A 24,818-nucleotide genomic window follows, 5' to 3' on the forward strand; every position below is an offset into this window, starting at 1 on the left:
ATGTATCGTATAAAGTTCAGTATGCAGCAAACAAGCCGGAAACTCCATTCATAAGGAGTTTACGATCGTAAACTAGAGTTTACGGCCGTAAACACCTCTTTGGCCGTAAACTCATGCCCATATATGAGTTATGCCTTCATTTCTAGTCATTTCTTACACTTCCAAGTCAAGAAAAGTCAACTCTCTCTCAACTATCATCAAGCTTTCACCTTGATCTCCCAAAATATAAGAATTCCTTCCATTTTAATTGTTTTTATCCTTCTTAATGTTGTATCACCCATTGATTTCATCCATACAAATCATGTTTTTGGGTAGATCTTCAAGTGTTCATCACTTTCACCAAGAACAACTACTTGTTCTTGGACCGTGAACCCCCTCAAAGCCTCCAAAGTGTAAGTATTTCTTCCATCTTCTAGTTAGGCTTGATAAACACCTGATTTTTGGCCTTAAAACATCATTTGGAGCATGAACACCAAAATTTTATGGTCGTAAACCCTTGCATGGCCATAAACCCTTGTTGGTTCATGTTTTGGCCTTCAAACTCATGTAAGTCCAAATCTAGGGTCAAGAATAATTAGGGAATGCTTGTTAGGGCTTTAGAACACCTCTTTTGCAAGCTTTTCAATGAGTGTATAGCCGTAAACTCCATGACCGTACACTCATAGGGCAAAAAGTCTCTTTGGCCGCAAACACTGGTCGTGCACACATGTGGCCGTACACACACTAGTGTGGCCGTAAACCTATTTTATGCAACATTTGGTACTTGTAACACTTCAATATGAGTGTTTCCTAGTCCCCAAAGTGGTTTCCTTGTATGATTAGTTGTTTACACACTAATTATACACATATATGTGTTAATATATGCTTATTAGCATCCGTTGTGCTCAAGACTTCACTTAACACGTAGCATCCTACAATCAATCTTTCAGTTAAACCACTCACTGCAGGTGAGTTCATACCCCTAACTAACCATTTTAAATGATTTTAACTGCTTTTACCGGGGGGGGGGGGGGGGGAGGGGGGATACAAGTTGAAACATTGTAGTTATTATATCAATCACATGTGTTTAATAATTGTCAAACAAATAGATTTCTTATACTTCAACTGTGTTATCAAAACAAACTATTTCAAAACTCTTTTATATGCTAAATTCTTTATCAAACTCTTTTAAACATATATATTTTCAAACTCATGTCTATTCAGATATAGTTATATAAATAAGATTGAAAGGACTTAGGCCTGTTAACTCGCTTTATTTCTTGTTCCTTGTTTGGTTGTGGACTTAGGGTAACCGTTGTTTGTCCGAAGATCGTTTGAATTTTAGATATATATTATGTATATTTGTATAGACATCAAGGTTTCTTACATCATTTCAATATCTTTGAACATTCGAAGGTGTACAAACATAATCAGTTATTCACACAACATCATGAGTAAGCTATAATAGATATAGTTTAGGAGAATTACAATTCATTATTTCTAGTACAATAAAACATACAAAAGTCAGTTCATAAATGAGTCAGTTCAAACATACTATAATGAGAAACAAGGAGGAACATACTATATACTATAATGAGAAACAAAGAGGAGCATACTATATACTATACAAAGAGAACATACTATACACTATACAGATAGAGCATACTATACATATACAAGAATACTATAACATTAATGTGAGCTACTACTTCATGGCATGGTAACATTCAGCCGTGTCATGTTTTGTAACCAGAGTCTCCTAGAGGGAGAATGTGAGTTTGTGTATAGATCTATACTAGATTGACCATCGTACACCTTTCTGCTAGCTATAGTAGGACCTGCAGGTCTACGGGTGACAAATGTCATAAAGTTTTCGACGTCTTCGAGCGTCTTGTTTACTACTAGTCGATCAAGTATGGTTACAATCATATCACATTATAGCTTAATTAACAGTTGATTTAAGGTAGTTAGTACAACAGTAGTTACTATATACAATACTACAATACTTTATTATTTTTCCCATTGCATTCACTTTGTGATCTTCTCACATAAACGATAATGTAAAACTATATTTTGGTAATGATAGTCACAGTGGGAAAAACACTCACTTTTTCTAAGGAACAAACATACAGAACAATCGAGCCTTGGTAGAAGGCTACATTTAGTAGAAAATATAAGATTTTCTAGGAGAATACAAACATTTACTACAAACTTTACAACAAACTTTCATTACAAACATCTACAAACCTTTACAAACGCTTTTCTTCAAACTTATACATCATTGACACTAAATACTTATGAACTCACCAACGTAAATGATGACAGTCTCTTTCAAAATAACTTGTATTCTCAGGTCACCAGTAGACAAGTACAGATGATAGGTTTTGAGAATACGGAGCACTTCCAAACTCGTCTTTATTTTGATTATTCATTTTTGGCGTCTTACTATTTTTTGCACAGAATACACTTGTATTGAATTATACTATTAATGCAATGGATGATGTTGTTGCTTGTTTTCTATTATGCATTGTTATGATACTGTACATTACATCCTCCGCCCCTGAATGTTTCCATCTATTCGGTTTGGGGGTGTGACAGATTGGTATAAGAGCATTGTTTATAGTGAATCGAGTATATCAACCCATAAAAGATATACAAACTATAAAACATCGGGATTAAATTACTCTGACTAAGAGTTTATACTTTTAAATAATAAAATATTTAATTAAGTATACATACCTACATTCATACTAAAAATGGTGTTGCTAGGACAGAACAAAAGTATTGCGATTGTTGGGCAGAACAAGTAGGCTTAGAGACATATAATATGATTTGGGAGTGATATAGCCTGATCAACTATATTTTTACGAGAAGTGATTAGCATGTGCCTAAGAATATTTGTTTTATTGCAACAAGTCTAAAAACTTACCAACACTACTACAATGAAAACATTAGAAGAGAACATAAATTTAAAAATACTATAGCAGTATTTTGTGTTACTATAATTACTTATTTAAGAACTAAAAAGGTCTTTACTAGTAGGTCTATTGTTGCTAAGTGAATACGCTAAGGTTATATGTGACTAGGGTGTCATAGACATAGAATCTGTGATCTTTGCTTTATTTCCTGTTCCTTGTTTGGTTGTGGACTTGGTGTTAGGGTCACTTATTCGAAGGTCTATTCTATTTTTGGTTACATATGACTGGTATACACTACGCAAGTATTGAAGTAACTGGTAAGAATCATTCTATAATTATCTTCCGTAGTACGTCTATAAACTATTTCTTTTATCCGTATTCTTGTAACATCCCGAGTCTAGGAGTGCAAGTTCGGGGTTCAAAGTGTAAATTTGAAGGTCAACTCGGCGAGTTCATGGGTGGACTCAGCGAGTAGGGTTGCAACTCAGGCCGCGTGTTAAGTGGCCAACTTGGTGAGTCCAAAGTTGTACTCGGCGAGTAGGCGATGTGCAAAGAAAACCCTAATTTTGGGGGATGAGCCCTATATAAACAACATTATACCCTCTCCCCAGCCCCCTTACCTTCCCTTGAAGTCTAGAAAACCCTAGAAACGTGATTGTGAAGGATTTGAGTGCATTTGAGCCTTGGAGAAGAAAGTTGGAGGAAGATCTTGGAGAGTTAGGAGGCTTGGAACAAGGGGCTTTGCTTAGATCCATATTTCCTTGCTGTTGGGGGCTTCTCTTTGAGGTATTATCTCGTTTTTAGGCTTCTATTCATGTAGATTCATCATTTTTGGGTTGTATGGAAAGTTTGGCTTGTGGTATTTAGAGTTTGTAGGTTAGATCTGTGGTTGCTACCTCAAATTTGGAATGGAGAAGGTCTAGAGTGCATTAAAGTCTCGGTTATTGAGTGATTGGTGAAGCCATCTTGTCCCAAACCCTAGCCCTAGAGTGTAAAATGCCTAGATCTCTTTGGATTCACGTAAAGTTTGCCACTTTACGTGATGGAAGGGTTGTAGAAGGGTAGATCTACGTTTTGGATCAATTGCATGGCCTGAAAGGCTTCTGTATGGGTTAAGAACAAGTGGTACTCGGCGAGTCACAAGGGTGTACTCGGCGAGTTGCTTGAAGGCGGGTAGGAACTCGATGAGTTTGAAGAACAACTCGGCGAGTCGGTTGAAGATAGCCTTGGACTCGACGAGTCTGTTCTTGAGGTCTTAGCCTTTCTTGGTTAAGTTAAGAATTGGTGAGTCAAGGGATGACTCAGTGAGTTGAAGGAGGGTCCTTTTCAGTGTTGGGGGACTCGGCGAGTCAGCGAGCTGACTCGACGAGTAGGGTCAGCCAGAAGGTTGAATTTGACTAAGAGTTGACCAGTTGACTTCTAAGGGTATTTTGGTAATTGTTGGCTTTTGTTTTGAGTTCAGTGTGGGTGCTAGCCAGTGGTGGAGATCGTGTTAGTGGTCGGAGCATCTTGATCTTATCTTTCCAGTCAGCAGTTGCGAGGTGAGTTATCCTCACTATATCAATAGGGTCTAAGGCACCAAGGCCGGCCCTTTATTGGATTGTAATCCGGGTATTGTTGTTATGTTGCTGTTTTACTATGTTTGCATCTTGGTAGTTAGGATGGTATTCGTTAGAGACCTGGTTAGGGTCGGTATCCTGGTATATAGGGTGATGTTATGCTAGTGACTGGTTAGGTCGGTATCCTGCTTAGGGTATGTTATGTTACCTGCTCTGCTAGATCGGTTGATTGAATATGAATTGTTATATGATTGTTTGTTTATGTGCACATGGTTGTTGACTGGGTTGGGTTGAGGCGGGACCTACTTTGTGCTGTAGGCCAACATACCCAGGGCGGACCGGTTATTCCGAAGGCTCAGCGAGCGATCCAGATAGGCTGTAGTCCCCACGAGGGTGGACCAGACGTGCCGAGGCTTGGAGAGTGGACCAGGCCGACTGAAGGCCTGGTGCGGGCGGACCAGTCATACTGTAGACTCAGAGAATGGACCAGGTGGATTGAAGGCCCGGTGTGGGCGGAACAACCACCCTGCAGACTCGATGTATATGGCTAGACGCAGAGGGTGGACCAGGTGGAGTGTTGGCCGGTGCGGCGGACCAGTCACACAGTAGACCCGATATGCATGGCAGTTCTGTGATTCGATATGATATAGCATGTTATGTGTGTGGTATACGTGGTTGGTATTTTGGGGGCATCTCACTAAGCTTTCGGGCTTACAGTTGTGGTTTAATGTTTTTCAGGTTCTTCAGGAGACCGTGGCAAGGCAAAGGCGTGATCGTACTGCTCCTCGTGTTTATGTTTTATGATATGGACCTGGGAATACTCTGATAATAAATGTATTGAAAACCTTTTTGTAATAACATGATTAAAATGGGTTGCTTTTGAAAAGTTAAATTTTGCTGAAATTTTTGGTCGTTACAATTCTCGTGTAGATGACATGGATGGATTCCACCTCCCCGGTGACCCTTACTTCCCAAATCAAGGAAATGTTGGTTGGCTCAATGCCGAAACACAAGAAGAGCCTGCAATCCCCTTAGATGATGACTTCACCAAGAACTTTTCGGAGGATTCTGGTTCGCAGGGTCCTGCCCATCCTGGTTTGCAGGATTGCTTGCAATATGGAGTAGGGAAGGGCAAACGCTGGCCGAGTCATGGAAGTTGATGCCGATGCGGGGGTCAATACAGTTTTCATTTGCCATCTGGAGACTGCTTAGGGAAGGTCCCTGAACTAGAATGCGGTATTTCAGAGAGAACTTACCGCGACTGAGGATGAAGTCAGGGGACTACGAGCCCATCAGGCGACCTTTGAAATGCACATGCGATACATGGAACATCTCTTGGCAAAATCGAGGACTCGTCTGAGCAGCTCTCGTCGCAGATAGAGCCTACTCTATCTTCTCTTTTGGATATAACTTAAATCTATGTAAAAGCTTTAGTTTTAATTTCCTGTCTATGATAAGACTTTGAACTTGTTAACCTAATATGTCTTAGTAGTGTCAAAATTTCCCTTTTATGGCTTGATGTAAGTCCTACCCCTAGGTCATTTTTTCCAAACTTATTATATCATTTTTTCCAAATGCTTTCATCTTACTATTGTTCGGTTCTATTTCAATCATACTCTCATCTGTTTTGTTGGACTATGGCGATTTAGTCCATGGACTACTCTCATTATACTCTCAATTGACTCTTACTATCATCAGCATCTTTATAAACTTTTAGATAAACAATGCCTCCACGTAGAGGGACAAGGCGTAATCCTTTGATAACTCCAACTCCACCTCTTCCTCAATATGATTCTGCAGTTCTTCAAGCTGCGATATCTGTGGCTGTTTCGGCAGCTGTAGCGCAATTCAACACTAGCGGCGGTGGCGCTGCTGCTCAATCTGCATAAGGTGATGCTCCAGTGCGTGCTAGGTAGTGCACATATAAAGACTTCAGCAATTGCAAGCCCATGTCATTTAATGGGACCGGTGGAATCATTTCGCTCTCGCAATGGTTCGAGAAGATGGAGTCGATCTTCGAGATATGCTCCTGTCCGAAGGGGATCAAGGTCAAATTTGTTGCCTGCACTTTCTCGTACAGAGCCCTCACATGGTGGAATAGCCATGTCAAGTCACTAACTCTAATAGTGGTTAATGTTATGGGCCTGGAAGATCTAAAGAAGCTCATGATTGAGGAATATTGCCCGAGGGGCGAGGTTCAGAAACTTGAACAAGAACTCTAGAGCCTAACCATGAAGGGCTCTGACGTGGTCTCCTACACCGCCAGATTCAACGATCTGGTGGCACTATGTCCGGGAATGGTCCCAATCGAGGGAAATAAAGTCGAAAAATATATTTGGGGGTTGATGGCTCCATTCCAGGGGAATGTCCTAGCTTCAAACCCCACTACTTTTGATAATGCCAAGCGACTGGCACAACGACTTGTGGACCATGCAGTCTGCACCTCGGCAACAACAACAACAACACTGGCCACCGCAAAACCTTCCAAGCCCACTGACAACAAGCAGAAATACTGGGGTAACAAGAAGAGCAAAGTGGCATAGAACCCTGCCAAAAAGCAGCTGGTCGTGGCTATTCATGTTGCAGTAATACCTACTGCCACGACGCCTGTTTAGGACACACATTGCGTATTATTAAAGCCCCTGCCATAAAAGAATATGACACACATTTGCGTATCATAAGTCAAACAGGATGAAGTTTTTCCATATATACCAACATCTTTCTATCTTGACTTTCTCTATAAACAAACAATCAAACAAGATGAAGTGATTTCAAAGAGGTCATGTGAGTTTCATCTTCATACTAGACTATGCTCGAGCTATCTGATTACTATCTAGAAATTAACATACACACACACACACACACACACACACATATATATATATATATATATATATATATAATCAAAAACGAAAATCAAATAAATGGTGAATGGATCAATGAATTACCAACATAGGGTGCCCTTGGTTAATAATGGAATTACTATTATCGAAGGAAGGGACAACGTTGGCTGGTAGGATTTCGGTGACAAGGGAAGAGGTTCCGGTGGTGGTTATTTATGCAATAATTCTCTCAAATCAAGGAGACTGTTTCAGTGACACAGATTTTAAACAAAGAAAATTAGGGTTTGTTTATCTTCTAAGAAAGGGAAAGAGGAGGATGTTAGATTACCAGACGGAGGTTCTTGGTGGTGAAGTCAGAGAAAGGGTGCGCGACGATGAGTAGATAATGGTTCCATCGAAGACGAGGCACATGGCCAATGGTTCCGGCGAAGGCAGACTTGAATGTTAAGGTTTTGTTGGTTGATAAAGATCATTCGATGATTCTTCAGGTCGACGACTTGTTGGTGTAGATGATAACTTGATTTTGTAGAAGATAGACTCAAGAATGAGAGAAATAGATACATACCGGTGGCGGTGGATCTTGATTTCTGTAGTTTTCGATGGCGTGAAGGTTGTCTAGGGTTTGAGCATACCCATCGTCCCAGTCTTTCTTTGTCTTAATGAAGACGAAGGCCATGGGGCTTTTCTTTGGTAATTGGAAGAGGCCCAGGGGGGGGGGGGTGTTAATTTTTGGGATCCAATAAGCGGGTGAAATCCCGCCTTAAAACGCACGTTTCATTTAAAAATTATAAAGCGACACACTTATATGACATATATTTTATGAAAGGTGCCGTTAACATTTCCTTTTTTTCTTTTCTGACACTAATTTTAGGGCATACACAAATGCGTGTCCTATATCCTTTAAATTTTGCAAAACCGACACTATTATTTAGGGCACGCACAAATGCGCGTTCTCTTTCAATGCGTGTCATTGTTTGCGCGTCATTAAAGAGCTGTTTTCTAGTAGTGCAAATTTAAAAAACCCAGCTATACCGAGGCTTTAGGAACCAAAAATGTAATTAACTGTAAATATTAACTACAACAATAATAATATATGATTGTTGAGAAGTGAATGAGAATTATCTATAATGTTTTTTATATGATTGTTATTGTAGGAGTTCCAACTGCTTCTTAAACTTCCAAGGGGTCAACCATTTATTGGGAAAGTCAAACTTCATAGTGTGGCTTTTGTTGATGAAGCCCTTTATATAATTATGCATTTTAGTTTATATATCATCTCCAAACTCAGAAGTGTTAATACAAAACACACAAAAATAGCAATGTACTTTCTGTTCTCTGTTAATCATAATATCTCACTTTTAATTTACCTTCTACCCCCTGCAACGCAGGAGGAATCTTTTCTAGTTACAATTAAAAATATCTAAGGTGTTGTTTGTTTTTTTGAAATCAAAATGTCTGCAGTCTGTGGACCACATCTGCAATCCTCTGCGGCAGAAGAGGTGGACCAAATGTCTGCAGTCTGCCATAAGAAGAATGTTTGTTTTTAATGTCTGCGGGTTGTTAAAATAAATTGAATTTTTAAACTTAATTTCATGTCATAAATATTAAAAATGCATTCCAAAAAATGAAACTGCACGGTGGCCCATGTTTTTTTTTTTTTTTTGGTTTAGGGTAAAATGAGGTCTGAAGATATTTGAAGACAGTGACCCATGTCTGCGCTAAGAAGACCTCGCGCAGACGTTTTCTGATCTGCGCACTTCCAAAAAACAAACAATATGTGAGGGCATATGTATGCGCGTTGTCTGCACGGCGCAGACAAAAGTGGTTGCGCAGATCTTCACACAAAAAACAAACAACCCCTAAGTACATGATAGATCATTAGATATTTAACATAATTAATTAATTAGTAAACAAATATTTAAAATCAAAATATAATTAAAAGGATAAAATCAAATACAAATGAATGATGAGGGATTAATATATTAGTGTGCATGGTCTCAACAACCCTACTTATGACTTGGTAGTTAAGAGTCTATTTAACATTGTTACGTCTTTCTCCAATTTGTCATCCTTCAAACCCCTGTTAAGTGTTTGGATTAACAAACTCAAGTATCGTAGGATATAGAAAATGAAAGATTTAAATTTTTAGTACACTAAAATATCTGACATCAAAATTTAAAATAATTAAGAAACAACAATTTGAAATTAAAACCAAAGTTACCCCATTTCACATATTTATCTCATTTCAGAATCCATGTATTTTGAATGGAAAGTACATTTCTATTTTTGCATTATTTCACAAACAAAATAATAGGTTGCTATTTAACGCCAAAAAAAAAAAAAAAAAAAAAAAAAAAACTTGCTATGTGTGGATCAGATCACAAAAAGTAGACAATGATAAGTATCGTAGGCTTTTGGGAGTGGTCACAGCCAATCCATCGAAAAAACGTTGTCGCCTCTGCGCCACGTCAGTTTTACCATCAAACCACTAGACATTGAAAATGCTTATCACTCCACATCATTTATATTTATATTTTTTAATTTTTTAACATTAGATTAAATAAAAAATATAATTATAAACTTAAATAATTATTTTACTAATTAAAACTTCAAATAAACATATTATTAGTTTCTAAAATTTAATAAACATATATAATTATATATATTAGAGGGTTTAATTTAAATCAAATAAATGTGAAAGCGTATAACAAGATTAAAAGAGATAAGTTCAGGGACCAAATTTGTAATTTAAATTAAAGAACCCATTTGTTTTGGTCATCTTCTTACACCCGTTTTCTCAAAAACGGGTCCATTTTTTTTTTAATATTAAAGGGAAAGGGATACAAATACAAAATGTTCAAAATAACTGCTGACATTTTACTCATATCCCATTTGTTGTTTTCTTCTGTCTTCTGATTCACGTCACACACAAAACACCAGCTTTTGGGACGGTGTTCACGCGTCTTCGATCACGCCACCTCAATATCACGCGTCTTCAAGGACGTCCACTCCGGATAGTCTTAGTTTGACAATTGACAATTCGACACAAAAATATATGACAACGGAGGGTATAACATTGGTTTAACCTCTGATTAATCGATATCTTGAAATGTTAACCACTTCTAATAGTTTTATTTATTATTATTTTTTTAATAAATTTAAAATTTTATTTAAAATGTTCTATAAAACTTTTTTTATTTAGTTAGTCATTTTATTTAAACACACGTCATATTACAATTCGTGTGTTTAAAAACCTGCAATTCCTATTTTGGTTTAATTAGATTGGACATTGGTTTAATTGGATTAGACAATTCCTATTTTGGTTTAAATAGATTAGACAATTATGTCAACCGTTTATTATAAATGAAATATGAAAAAGAAATGAATTATAGTTATGAAAAAAAAAACATTGAAAATATTTTATAATCGTTATAAAATTTATGTTTTATAGCTGAAATATTATTTATCTAACCTAATTAATTAGTAAAAAAATAACAAATATTTAAAATTAAAATAAAATTAAGAGGATATTAATCATGATATTTTATTATATTGGAATACCCGACATCAAAGGGTATAAACTTTGATATTTCAGAAATACCAGATACTTGATGGTATAAAGGTTGGTTGCAGAATTAGAGATTGAGATTTCGATATACTAAAATACATGATACTAGAGGGTATAAAACTTAACATTTTAGTACCTTGGAATACTCAACATCTGATGGTATATAAACCTTGGCGTTTCAATTTATTGAAGAGTGTTGCTATTATGACACTCCATAAACACCCTATGAACACTTTTATTAAAAGTCAACCTATAATAAACTGTTTATATTTTACTTTTCCGAAAAAAAAATACAAATTCAATAAATAAAGCAATCTTAAAAATAAAAAAGATGTTTATATGGAAAAATAAAATATCTTTTTAGCAATCCTTTATTGAAACACTCAATATTGGGTCGTAAAAAGCTTTGCTATAATATCACGAATTGAGATTTTAGTATGTTGAAATACATGACACTAGAGGGTATAAAGCTTGAAATTGAAAATACCTAATAACAATGGGTATAATAAACTTTAATTATTATATATATATATATATATATATATATATATATATATATATATATATATATATATATATATATATATATATATATATATATATATATATATATATATATATATATATATATATATATATATATATATTTGGGCAAGTCACATAAATAACCAAAAATAGGAGGCAGTATAGAAGTGTAGTTTTTAGTCACTTTTTTATGTAAAAAATGATAGACATTTCAATATACTGAATACCCGATATTATATGGTATAAACCATTGGCTGTAGAATGAATTTTTGAGATTTCAGTATATTAAAATTAAGGGTGCTAAATAGTATAATTGTGTCGTGTTTTTGTCTAACACGACACGACATGACACAATAGTGTTCTATGTTATACGATACGATACGATGTTGTGTTTATTTTCATTAACACGAAATGATTCAATTAAAAAACGACAATACACACACCACAAAATAATTAAATTATTAGTTTATTTAATGCATACTTAATCATCTATACCACGACAAACATGAAAAACATGATAACCACATGCTAAATCGTATTAATTTTGTGTAGAATTTTGAATACGAACACGACATGATACGACATCTTATTTTTTAAACTTGATACGAAAAAAAAAAAATGAACACCAACACAAATTTGTATTTTGATTTGTTCTTAATTTCATTTTTTTCATTTATTTTTATCATGTCCTGTCATTGTCATCGATTGACATTTCAATATACAAGGTAGGACAAAATATTCTATCGTGTTTGTATATGATGTAGTTCAGAAACTAAGTTGCCCTATATGTAACAAAATATTAAAAAGAAAGTATGTTGAGATTTACCGTGAAAAAATGAAACTAACATTTCCTTTTTGTAGGTCATAAAATTATACAAAGGAAAATACATAAAGTTTGACATTTCAATATATAGAAATACATCACACCGGAAGATATTGCACTATTTAAAATAGTTCAAAAAAATGCAAAATTTCTTTTGAATACTAGTCTTAACTCTTAAACACATTTTTTCTAATGTTCTTGCTATAATCAATTTGGTGGGTTTTTTGTTAGATGCATATCTGTATATATTTTATATTTAGTTTGTATTTGGTTGGACTGTTCAATATTGTATTTAGCCCATTATGTATTATTGTGGTATTAATATTCGTGAGAGGCTCAATGCCAATTCATGGGAAAATATTCACTCTAATCTTTTTAATTTTTGAAAATGTAGGAGGGATCCTAAGAGGCCTTATTTTCTGTAATAGAGAGATTATTTTATTTGTTCACTAACGACCTTTCTTTTGAATTGTTAATAGTTCATCTATTTGTCGCCTTTGTGTTTTGATTTCAAGAAAATAGGTGGAATAAGGTGATGGGCAATTGTTAATATGAAGCTACAAATGGACGGTAATTCTATTAACAGTTTTGAACAAAACTAAGTTTTCCCTTTTACATCATATATCAAAAAATATACGAACATTAGTATGCTGTTTTGATAACTCAGTACAACTTTATACCCAACAACAAGGGTATAACACTAGTTAAGACTGAGAGCGTTAGGATCCGACCTATTCATGTTATTTCCCCCACTATCTTCGAGCTAGCCCAAAGCAACATTTTCTTCATGGTTTCCTATCTTTGAGAGATTAGCATAATCTTAATCGTCATCAACATTTACAGATTTCATATTGCAAAGTGCTACACCTTAATAAGAAAAAAAATACAATGATATGTAAAATGAAAGCACGATGTTATACTACACATGACCTGTAAGCATGGATACTGGCTAGATATTTTGTTGCAAATCTTGTTCGATAACATCGAGGTGATAACGAGGAAGTTATTGATTTTTATTTTCCCCCTTAATAGGTAACCTCGATTGGATTAAAAAAGTTCCATAGAAGGTGTTATGCTTTATCTGGAGAGAAAAGTTCCGTAGAATGCAATTTACAACAACTCTTGCTAAACGAGGTGTTTGTATTTCATCGACACAGTGTTCACTTTGCGATAGAGGTGAAGATGAATAAGCGTATCATCTCCTAGTTAGTTGCTTGCTTTCCACTGCTTCTCTCGATTTGATTTTCGATTGGTGTGATATCCCTCGACAAATATTCTCAAATGTTAGTGAATTATTAGACTTTGGAGCGAGATGGAAGAACTGTCCAAAAAAATGAAAGAAATTATTGACAATTCTACGATCATCTCTTACGGTGAATTTGAAGAGCCAGAAACAATAAAATTTACATCCCTACACATACATTTTTGCTACATCAAACAATTTACATTATATATATTATATTCAATATTTTTACTATAAAAATATCTTCTTCAAATTCTCAAAACATTAAAAAAAACATCAACTAGAAACAACCCAAACAATTCCTAATTAAACATGTAGTTTTGTATCTATCTTATTATTATTACTATTTCCTTAAGTTTTAATTTAATGTTAACGAAAATTTTAGTTTTTAGCTAACTTAAATTGTTTAAATAAAATAAAAAGAAATGTGTCATGACAAACCTTATCCTTTGCATGGCCAAAAAAAAAAAAAAAAGATACGTTTTGTAAGTTTTGCATCGAGGTAACTTACAACGAGGTGGACATCGGGACCACGGCGTCACTCCACCGGCCTAATACATGCGACTCCTATAAAAACTAGGTATGCAAGTGACAAATGCATGTAATTATAGGTGTATACTATATAGCTACAGGGCAATATATACACACTTAAAACTAAAAGTTGATCACAAAGAATACATTTTGAGTCCAAGCCTTGGGTGAGCGACGATTGAAAGTGGGGTCTCTTTAGGTGTCGAGAGCCCAAATACTTCTTTCATCTGCAACTCCTCCTTCGTCATTATACCCGGCAGTTTCCAATCAAATCCATGGAGTAAGTTAGCCAAGTTTGTTTCGATAATCTTCAGCCCTAAACTATAACCAGGACACATCCTTCGACCTGCACCAAAAGGTAGTAGCTCCAAGTTATAACCTTTCACATCGATTTCACTCCCAATGAATCTATCAGGAAAAAAATCCAAAGGTTTATCCCACAACTCTTGATCTCGTCCAATTGTCCAAACGCTAACGAAAACTATAGTATCTTTTGGAATGTCATAATCAGCTACTTTACAATCTTCTCGTGTTCTTCGTGGAACTAATAGCGGGACAACCGGATGCAACCTCATCGTCTCCTTCACGATTGCCTTGATGTAATGAAGGTCTGACATGTCCTTCTCTTCCACCCATCTTTCTCGACCTATAACCCGATCCAGCTCTTCTCTCGCCTTTTCAAGTATTTCCGGGTTTTTTAGAAGTTCTGCCATCGCCCATTCTATTATTATCGTCGAACTTTCGGTTCCACCTGCAAGCATATCCTGTGAATGTTTAAGATTATTATTAACTAAAATGCGCATATTTCAATGGGTTTTCTTTGAAGTTTTTGAAGTTTGTATCAGTTATATACGTTACCAGTGTAAACGCTTTGATGCCATGCCGCTCAAGCTTAACTTCGAGAGCTGGATCATCTGCAATCTGCAACAGCAAATCAACCATGTCTGCCGGAACAAAAGTCTCCGGTGGCTCAGCCTTCCTGCGTGCGTCGTGCTCGTTTAAAACATGTTCGAGAAACCCGTCGAAGTTCTTGCTAACTGTTTTCATCCTTTTCACGTATCCTTGAAGGTCCATGAAAGACATCCATGGTATCCAATCCCCGATGTTAAGCACTCCGTTCAACAAGAACATTTCTTCGAACATCGTTTTAACTTGTTTGCTGCTCATGGTCAAGTTTCCGGCCACCGCTTCTTCCAAATAACGCTTCCCCAACGCCATCCGACTGATTATATTGAAACTCACCGTCCACAACAAATCTTTCAAGACAATCGACTCGCCTGACGACTTGTGCACCACCTTCAAAAGCGACTTCATCTCCTCCACTCGAATGTACTCGAATGAATCCAACCTTTTTGCACTGAACAGCTCCACGATACACAGTTTACGGGCTTGCTGCCAGTAGGAACCGTACGGTGACCAGACGATGTCGGAGTAATTATAGGTGGTGTATTTCCCGGCGGCCATTTTAGGTCGGCAGATGAAGTTAGAGTCCATGGTTTTCAGGAAGACTTTTGCCATCTCGGCGGAGGAGGCCACGACGACGTGAAAGGAACCGAATTTGAGGTGCATGATGTCGCCGTATCTATGAGTGTGTTCATGGATGGAACGGTGAGGAAGTGATCCCATGAGGTTGAGGTTTCCGATGATGGGCCAGGGTTTGGGGCCGGGAGGGAGGTTGGGTTTGGTTGGACGGCGGAGCTGGCGAGCAAGGTGAAGGAGTACTACCGTGGCTAGCCCCACAACTGCATAAATTAAGGAAGATGCTTCCATTGATGTGATGAAGGTGGTTGTTTGATGAGGGTGTTTTTTTATAGTTGAGTAAGCTTCCATTGATGTGATGAAGGTGGTTGTTCGATGTGTTTTTTTTATAGTTGAGTAAATGGTGTATAATTAAGTGATTAACTCAACGAACAAGTGAAAAGATAATATATTCAAATATCTATAAACGGCCAAAGTACTTTATTTAAAAAAACAATTTTTGTATAGTTAACATATCGATCACTATTGTGAGAGTATTTTCAATACGTCCTTATGATTTGGTTAATATTACATTTTTTACTACTAATTTTTTTATTCAAACCTTTTTATAGTGTGTTTTTGTTATGATTTTAGTTTCCCCTTACATCTAAAAACCTAAATCTCCTAATCCTTCAATCGGAGATTCGCTTCATCATTTCTTTACTGCAACCACTCTCCACCCTCAGTCCTACATCAAAAATAGTGGTCATCAATGCTTGTCGGGAAACCCATAATCCCGCTAAGATTAGTACATGAAACATTTGTTGATACGGTTAAAATGATTAATTGGTGTGAGTATCGAACAATACCAATAAATATCACATCAAAAAATGTCATAATTTAATAGTGTGGTTATAAAATCGCACCAAAAGACAACCAAAGTCGCACCGACAAACATTACAACATTACAGGAAGAATACATAACCTTACAAACAAACAAGGAACCACACAAGTAAATATTTGCACCATAAAATATGAAACCACACCACCTAGGAAAAAAAAAAAAAAAAAAAAACTATTATTCACCACACATGTGGGACGACTTATGTGTCCTTCTTGGAAAGGTAGAGACAACATTTCTTCTACCTCTAGTGGAGATTAACAACCACTGGTTTTGCCTAAACCATAAAATCTCAATATAGATATTTTAATCTAGTTAGTTAATAAGAAAATCAAAAAGAAATAGAAAAATACCTTTTGGATATCGAATTTTGATTCTTTTTATTGTTGGATAATGAAGTAAAAGAGATTTACCTAGAATACGAGCGACAAGAAAACATGTTTGGGAATTTAAAGCAACTTATCGGCCATAACGATATATAGACCTAAATAATAGTGTCACTCATAGAAATCTAAAAATCATATTAACTGAAAAAAAAACCCCACAAACCAAGAAACTTACAATGGTTAAGTGTCACAGGAGGGAAGGATCGTCGTAGTTTTTGGCTAGGGTTTCTCTGTATTGGAATATTGGGAACGAGAAGAAGATGACTATTTTTGGAATCGAGCGACACATATATTGCTTTATGTTTTTGAACTTTGGAAAGTCTAACAAAAAAAATGGATAATGAAAATTTTGAACTAAATAATGCATTTATCGGTACGGTTATAGGAAAATCACACCAACAAATGCATTTGTTAGTATGGTTATAAGAAAACCAGACCAACAAATAATTGGCACGGTTTTCATATGATTGCACCATTAAATGTATTTATTTGTGCGGTTACGTAACATTCTAATTTTCAACCCAAATTTTATTCTTTGAAAACTAATAAGTAATTCCTCCAATGTCTTTTTCATGAAGACCAGAGTAATAATTTAACATTGTAAAACAATAGTGTTAAAATTGCATCAAAGTCTAGTTTTGGAAAGACTTAGTATTAGACGGGTTTGAAAACCAATGAAGTGTAGGCAATGGATCCAGAAGTTTGAATGAAAGAAAAAAAATAGTATTGTTCCTAAAGGGGCCTTACATTTAATATATTATATAATATCATAAAACCTTATATAAATAAAAATAATTTTATAATAAATAATAGAATGGTTAACATTATCTTTTTGAAAAAGCTAAAAAGTGCTACAAATAAGTTATATATTTGTTAATTTATAAATTACTTAAAACAATAATAACTTCATATAACAAATGATGATGTGTATAAAATCTATGTATTTGTTTTTTTGCTTGGTTTTATTAAAGATTATAATATATTAGCATGTTTATTATCAAACATAAATAAAAAAGAGTATCAAATAATTAACTCATGAGTTAATGACTAAAAATATTAAATTCTAATGGTAAAAATATAATTGCTTAACTTTGAATCATAATACTTGAATTATCTAAATTATTATATATTGAAGTATAAATAAGTTAAATGACAATAAGACTAACCAACAATAAATTTAACATTACACTTAATACAACATTTAAGTATTATTAGTTAAAATCCTTTTGTGTAACACCTGTTTTGTATTGGAAAGGATTTATGCATGGACTCGACGAGTTGGGAGGTCAACTCGTTGAGTAGGTCGTGAGAGTAGGAAACACAGAACAAGACCGACTCGACCAGTTGAAGGTCGACTCGGTGAGTCCGAGCTGTTTAAAGAAAACCCTAAATTTTAGGATTGCCCCCTTTATAAACGTCATTATCCGCCCCAGTAGCCTCCCTTAGCACCATAGAAGAACGTTTACGGCCGCACACCCTCTTGTGAGTAAAGTAAGATCAATTGGGAGCTTATCCTTGAGTCTTTGGGTAGGATTCCAAGCTTGAAGAAGTATCAAGGGGGAAAACACTAGATCTAGCATCTAGTTCGTCTTGGGCATTGATTTGAGGTATGAACCTATTACCTTAAGCATAAATTCTATTTGAGAGTTGTGGCCAACTTCGAGGAAATGGAAGAAAGCTTAAATCTATCTATCACAAGGATATGGTTCCAGATCTGGACCTTCTTAGGCCCCAAATATCATAAAGTTGCATCTTTTATTGAGCTCATTCCCTCTCCATGCATAAGAACCTTGTTTGAAGGATAGTGTTGTCGTTATGGCCATGTGAGGTTATGCATGCACATAAAGTTTGCAACTTTACGTGATATCTTCACTAGGAGAGTATGGATATGTAGGCTGAAACCTTAAATGTCACTGGAAATAACCGATTACGTGAGAACTCGTGAGTCCCTCTGGTAACTCGGCGAGTCGAGAGGGTTCACGGCCAAGCGTTCACGATCAAGAGTGTACGGTTGGTGGTTTACGGTCGTAAACATCAAGGAACTCAACGAGTCCTTCGGGTGAATGGCGAGTCGATGAGTTAAGAAGGGAACCCGATGAGTGAATGATTGTACACGACGAGTCAAGGTTAATATGGATTGTTGACCTTGACTATAGACTTTGACCTTGACCAGGGTTGACCCTGGGGGTATTTATGGAATTTCGCTAAGTCATTTACTAGACAGTTTGTGAAGAGCAGCATAGGACACACCTGAATTCAGTTTCTGATTCAGCTTTGTGAGGTGAGTTTTCTCACCATACCAATGGGTTTAAGGCACCAAGGCCGGCACGTTTTGTGATAGTTAGTTTACTTGTTACATAGAGGTGTGATATGTATGTTTGCATGATATGTGGTCGAGATAGCCTTTGTGGCTAACGGTAAAGATAGCCTTATGGCCAATAGTATAGACGACCTTATGGCTAATGGTAGATGGTAGAGATAGGCTTTGTGGCTAATGGTAGAGATATCTTCATGGCTAATTGACATGTGATATGTGATAGAGGTAGCTTTATAGCTAATGTGGTATGTATTTTGTGTGGGGTATGCTCTGGGGGACTCACTAAGCTTTCAACTTACCATTTGTGGATTTGTTTCATGTATATCAGAGTCTAAGGGTAAAGGCAAAGCATGATGATGCGGTGTGCATTGTATCTCTCTCTTCCGATATAGTTTGGGAGACACTTAGATGTTTTGAAATTTATGAGGATGTAATGTTGATGGTTTTGTAAACAAATATTGGAATCTTCATTTTTTTATGAATTATGATCGATTAATTAAAATTGAAAATTTTCTTTGTAAAATTTGGGTTGTTACAAGTTAGTATCAGAGCCTTGGTTTTAGGGATTCGGGCATACCCTCAGGTGTTTCAGGACTCAAACTAAGGATATGGTAAAATTGTTTTCAAAAATAACATAAAAAGCTTTTTGAAAGAAGGGAAAAGATGAGAGTGTGACACGCGTGATCATCCGAGCCGAGTAAGTAATTCCCCAATGTGCTAGCCATGTTATTATGATATTTGAGCCTTGTTGATTATATGGAACTTGCTATGTGTATGCTTTTAAAATTGTATATGGTTAGGAGTTTATAGCCTCAGAATGATTAATTTGGCCTTATTTCTTGTTTCTCGTTTGGTTGTGGTCCTAGGATAGAATCTTTTATTCGAAAGTCTATTTGATCCACTTCTGTGTATAATTTTCATGTATAAAGGCAACCTGTTATGATTGGTCAGTTTGATGTGGGTAGAGAAAATCTTAGAACATCCTAAGATTTGGGTTATGCGTTGGGTAGTAGTACATGGTATATTTGGGGATGAATTGGAGTTAGCAGGTCTAGTCTTGAGGAAAGGTACAGGTAGGTGTGGAAGGTAGTATTGGGCCCGTACTACTGGAAGCACAAGACCTGTACCCTGGCCAATGTTAGATCTGACGACTTCAAGGAGGACCGGTGTGAAGAGATCTGTTTTTTTTGGAAATCCTGATAGCTATGATTTGTGACATTCCAGTTCATCATGTTGGTGACATGTTTTGGGGCGGGAGGATCAGGATCATGATCTGGATCCATGAATGGATCGGGTGACACTACGGACTCCATAGATGAGAGGTTGCGTAAGCTTATTATAGCCGAGCATACCAGGGGTATCCTTGACGCTACCCAATCATTTTTGGGACGGTCAAGGAGGGCATAATGGAGATCATGGAGGAGAGACTCAAATCATTCAGGACTGAGATTTTTGCAGGCCAGTTGGGGTCCCGAGCTCCTTCGTTTCGGGAGTTCAAGGTGTGTGGGGCGCCGAAGTTTTTCGGGGTCAGGGACCATAGTCAGCCAACATTGGGTGGCGGATATCGAAAACGCCCAACGCACGAGTTCTTGTCCGGATGTGGCAAAGGCAGGTTTTGCTTCTTGCATGCTGAGAAACAGAGCCTGAGATTGGTGGGGCGAAGTTACTAGACAGGTGGGACTAACCGGGGTGGCTAAGATGACGTGGGCCGAGTTTGTTTGGCAATTCGATCTGGAGTTTGCACCACCCGTTGAGGTATAACGTTTAGTTCGAGAGTTTCATGATGTGCAGCAGACCACCGAGACTGTGGCGGAGATCACTACCAAGTTTTGGGAACGAGCTTTGTTGATTCTAAAATACGCTATTGATGAAGAAATGAGGCGGACCCGATATCATTCCATGCTGAGGGACGATATTCGGGAGTTTGTGAGCTTTACGGGGTGTAAGACCTTGAATGAAATGGTGGAGAAGGCTTGGGAACGGGAAATGGAGCTGGAATCCCGTATGAAGCGGAAGCCTGAGTAGACTCAGGCAACGGTAGGGCATGCTAAGAAGCCTAAGACGTCAGAGGCTTCCATCAAGGGCCAACAGGGTCGGGGCCGATATTCCAAGTGTAGCCGGGTACACAATGGAGCTTGTAGTATCGTAGGATCGGGATGTTATGCACGTGCCCAACACGGCCATATGAGCAGGGACTGCCCCACGAAGGGCTTAATCTATTTTCACTGCAACCATACTGGCCACAAGCGAGTCAACTGTACGAAGTTGCAGGGGGAGATGAGGAGCAGTGGCGGGGCTTGCGCCCGCTACAATGAGGATTACCGATGGTTGCCCTGCTAAGGTAGAAGCTCCAACAGTGAAGATTCGTGCATTCCATCTGACTACCAAAGAGGCACGTGCATCGCCAGATGTCATGGATGGTACGTAATTACTATTCCCTACTCTATGTATCTGTTTCACTTATACATATTATATGCTTGTATAGGGACCTTTTTGGTCAATGGTATGTCTGCTCAAGTCTTGTTTGATTCGGGTGCAACCCGATCATTCATATCTCTTGCGCTTAGCAAGAAGTTCTGGGAAGCTTCGGTAACTTTGGATTCCCCGCTCGAGGTGGAGATTGTGGATGACCGCACCGTTAGCGCTACGAGGGCATATCGGGACTGTGTCCTGAATGTACTTGGTGAGAGATTTCAAGTTGATCTCGTCTTGATACCGTTGTGAGGGCTGAAAGTGATTATCGAAATGGATTGGTTGGTGGCCAACGGGGCCATGATTGACTGCGAGCATCAGCCGGTGAGGGTTCAAACCCCAAGTGGGGGAGAAGTGGTGATACATAGTGATAGGGCATCGCAAGGCCCGATCCTCTATTCGGCTGCAAAGGCCAGGAGGTCCCTACAACAGGTTTGTTCGGGATTTATGGCATATATCTCGGATACAAGGTTAGAAATCATGAAAGATGTAGGCAGTGTGCCCGTTGTTCAGGAATTTTGGGATGTTTTCCCCGAAGAATTACCAGGGGTACGTCCGGAAAGGCAGGTGGAGTTTCACATCGACTTGGTGTCAGGTATCGCCCCGGTACCAAAGGCACCATATCGGTTGGCACCAACCGAGATGCAAGAATTATCTACACAACTTTAGGAGCTATTAGATCGAGGGTTCATTCGTCCGAGCAGTTCCCCGTGGGGAGCACCAATCCTTTTTGTGAAGAAAAAAGATGGATCCCACCTGATGTGTATCGATTATAGAGAGCTAAACAAGCTAACGGTGAAGAACCATTATCCGTTGCCAAGGATCGATGATTTGTTCGATCAGCTGCAGGGTGCGTCTTGGTTTTCCAAGATTAATCTTCGGTCTGGATACCATCAGATGAGGATTCGGGATGAGGATATACCGAAGATGGCTTTCAGGACTTGGTATGGGCATTATGAGTTTGTAATGATGCCATTTGGGTTCACCAATACCCCAACAACGTTCATAGACCTCATGAATAGGGTGTGTAGACCAATGTTGGATCGTTCGGTGATCGTTTTCATTGATGATATCCTAGTTTATTCTAAGACTAGGGAGCAACACAGACAACGCATAAGGGAGGAGCTGGAGACCCTAAGGGCAGTGAAGTTGTATGCCAAGTTTTCCAAGTGTGATTTATAGCTACAAGAGGTACAATTCTTGGGGCATATCATCAGCCAGGAGGCTATTTCAGTTGATCCAGCCAAGGTTGAGGCTGTGATGTGGTGGAAAGTACCAAAGAATGCATCAGAGATTCATAGCTTCTTGGGTTTAGCGAGTTATTATTGGAGATTTATTCAGGACTTCTCCAAGATTGTTGTGCCATTGACACGACTAACAAGGAAGAATATGATGTTTCGGTGGGGCACAGATCAGCAGTTGGCCTTCGAGACCTTGAGGTGGAGATTGTGTGAGGCTCAAATCCTTGTTCTACCAGAGGGATTAGATTATCTAGTGGTGTACTATGACACATCGATTTCAGGGTTAGGTACAGTACTGATGCAAAGAGGGCACATGATAGCATTTTCCTTGCGACAGTTGAAGCCACATGAGGCAAATTACCCTACTCAAGATATGGAATTAGGGGCAGTGGTGTTTGCCCTCAAGATTTGGAGGCATTATTTGTATGGAGTACAGTGTACCATGTACACCGACCACAAGAATTTGAAGTATTTGATGGACCAGTAGAACCTCAACATGCGATAGAGAAGGTAGTTGGACGTGCTGAAGGATTATGATTGTGAGATCATTTACCATCCGGGGAAAGCCCATGTAGTGGCTGACACTTTGAATCGTAATACGGCGGGTTCCCCGATTGGGAATGTGTGTTTGAGAATAACGGTGATCTCTCCAATGTTGGAGATGATCAGAGAGGCGCAAGTTAAGGGTGTGAAGAAAGAGAATTGGAAGATAGAAAGAATCCAAGGACAATATCCTTTGTTTGTTAAGGATAGTCATGGTCTTTTGATGCAATGTAGCCGGGTGTGGATACCAGTGACTGGGGGGGGGGGGGGGGGGTGAGACAGAAGATATTAGAGGAAGCGCATAAGTCCAAGTTTTCTATACATCTAGGAGCTACGAAAATGAATAGGGACTTGAGGCTGAGTTATTGGTGGCCCTGCAGGAAGGTCAAGGCAGAGCATCAGCGGCCTCATGGTAAAGTCCAGGTGCTACCCATTCCCATGTGGAAGTGGGAGGATATCACAATGGACTTCATTACGAAGTTGTCAAGGATGGCGATGGGTGTGGATGCTATATGGGTGATTGTGGATAGACTGACGAAGAGTGCCCATTTCATTCCTGTATCAGAAAGTATATCCGTAGAAAAGTTGGCGGATATTTACATGCGTGAGGTAGTGGCTAGACATGGGGTTCCTGTGTCGATAGTATCTGATCGTGATGTTTGGTTCACATCCAGATTCTGGAAGAAATTCCACGAGGAGTTGGGCACTCAGCTACATTTTAGCACAGCGTACCACCCCCAGACCGACGGTCAGAGTGAGAGAACAATCCAGACACTGGAGGATATGCTACGTCCATGCGTGTTGTATTTTGGAGGGAGTTGGGATACATATCTCCCACTGGCAAAGTTTTCGTAAAATAACAGTTATCATGCCAGTATCGATCGAGCACCGTTTGAAATGTTATATGGTCGGAGGCGTAGGACCCTAGTTTGTTGGGATGAGGTTGGACACTGGGTCATGGGAAGAACTGAGGTAGTGCTCAAGACTATGGGGTTGATTCAGCAGATGCACGATCGTTTGCGGGTCGCATAGAGCCATCAGAAAAGCTATGCTGACTGACAATGATCAGATCTTGAGTTTCAGATAGGGGATTTCATGTTGCTGAAGGTGTCACCTTGGAAAGGGATCATTAGGTTTCAGAAGAGGGGAAAGCTGGGTATGTAGGCCCGTTCAGGATCACGGCCCAGATAGGCAAAGTGGCATATCGCTTGGATCTGCCAGAAGAACTTAGACATATTCACAACATGTTCCATATGTCGCAACTTCGGAAATATCTCACAGACGAAGCTGCGGTTGTCTCATTAGGTGATATCCAGGTGGAAGAGAGCTTGAACTACATTGAGAAGCCCGTTGGCATCTTGGATAGGAAGATGAAGGCTCTTCGAAATAAGGAAGTAAGACTGGTGAAAGTGAATTGGCAACATCGGAAGGGCTCCAAACGGACATGGGAATCGGAAGAGGAGATGCGAGTACATTAACCCAATTTGTTTGAGCTAGAAGACTTCGAGGAC

The 24,818-nt window shown here is 38.1% G+C and overlaps 1 protein-coding gene across 1 annotated transcript; it reads right to left on the reverse strand.

The window, feature by feature from the left end:
* Nucleotides 1-13,922: 13,922 nt before the first annotated feature.
* LOC145042814 (trimethyltridecatetraene synthase-like) lies at nucleotides 13,923-15,831 on the reverse strand. Its single transcript, XM_078991296.1, has 2 exons — nucleotides 14,848-15,831; nucleotides 13,923-14,753 (listed from the first exon to the last, which is right to left on the reverse strand). Exons 1-2 carry the CDS (start codon nucleotides 15,817-15,819, stop codon nucleotides 14,124-14,126), a joined length of 1,602 nt encoding a protein of 533 aa, XP_078847422.1. The 5' UTR covers nucleotides 15,820-15,831; the 3' UTR covers nucleotides 13,923-14,123.
* Between the last annotated feature and the right edge of the window lie 8,987 nt (nucleotides 15,832-24,818).

Source organism: Lactuca saligna, chromosome 4, assembly GCF_052625555.1.
Source record: "Lactuca saligna cultivar CGN05327 chromosome 4, ASM5262555v1, whole genome shotgun sequence".
In the NCBI taxonomy this organism is placed as follows: domain Eukaryota; kingdom Viridiplantae; phylum Streptophyta; class Magnoliopsida; order Asterales; family Asteraceae; genus Lactuca; species Lactuca saligna.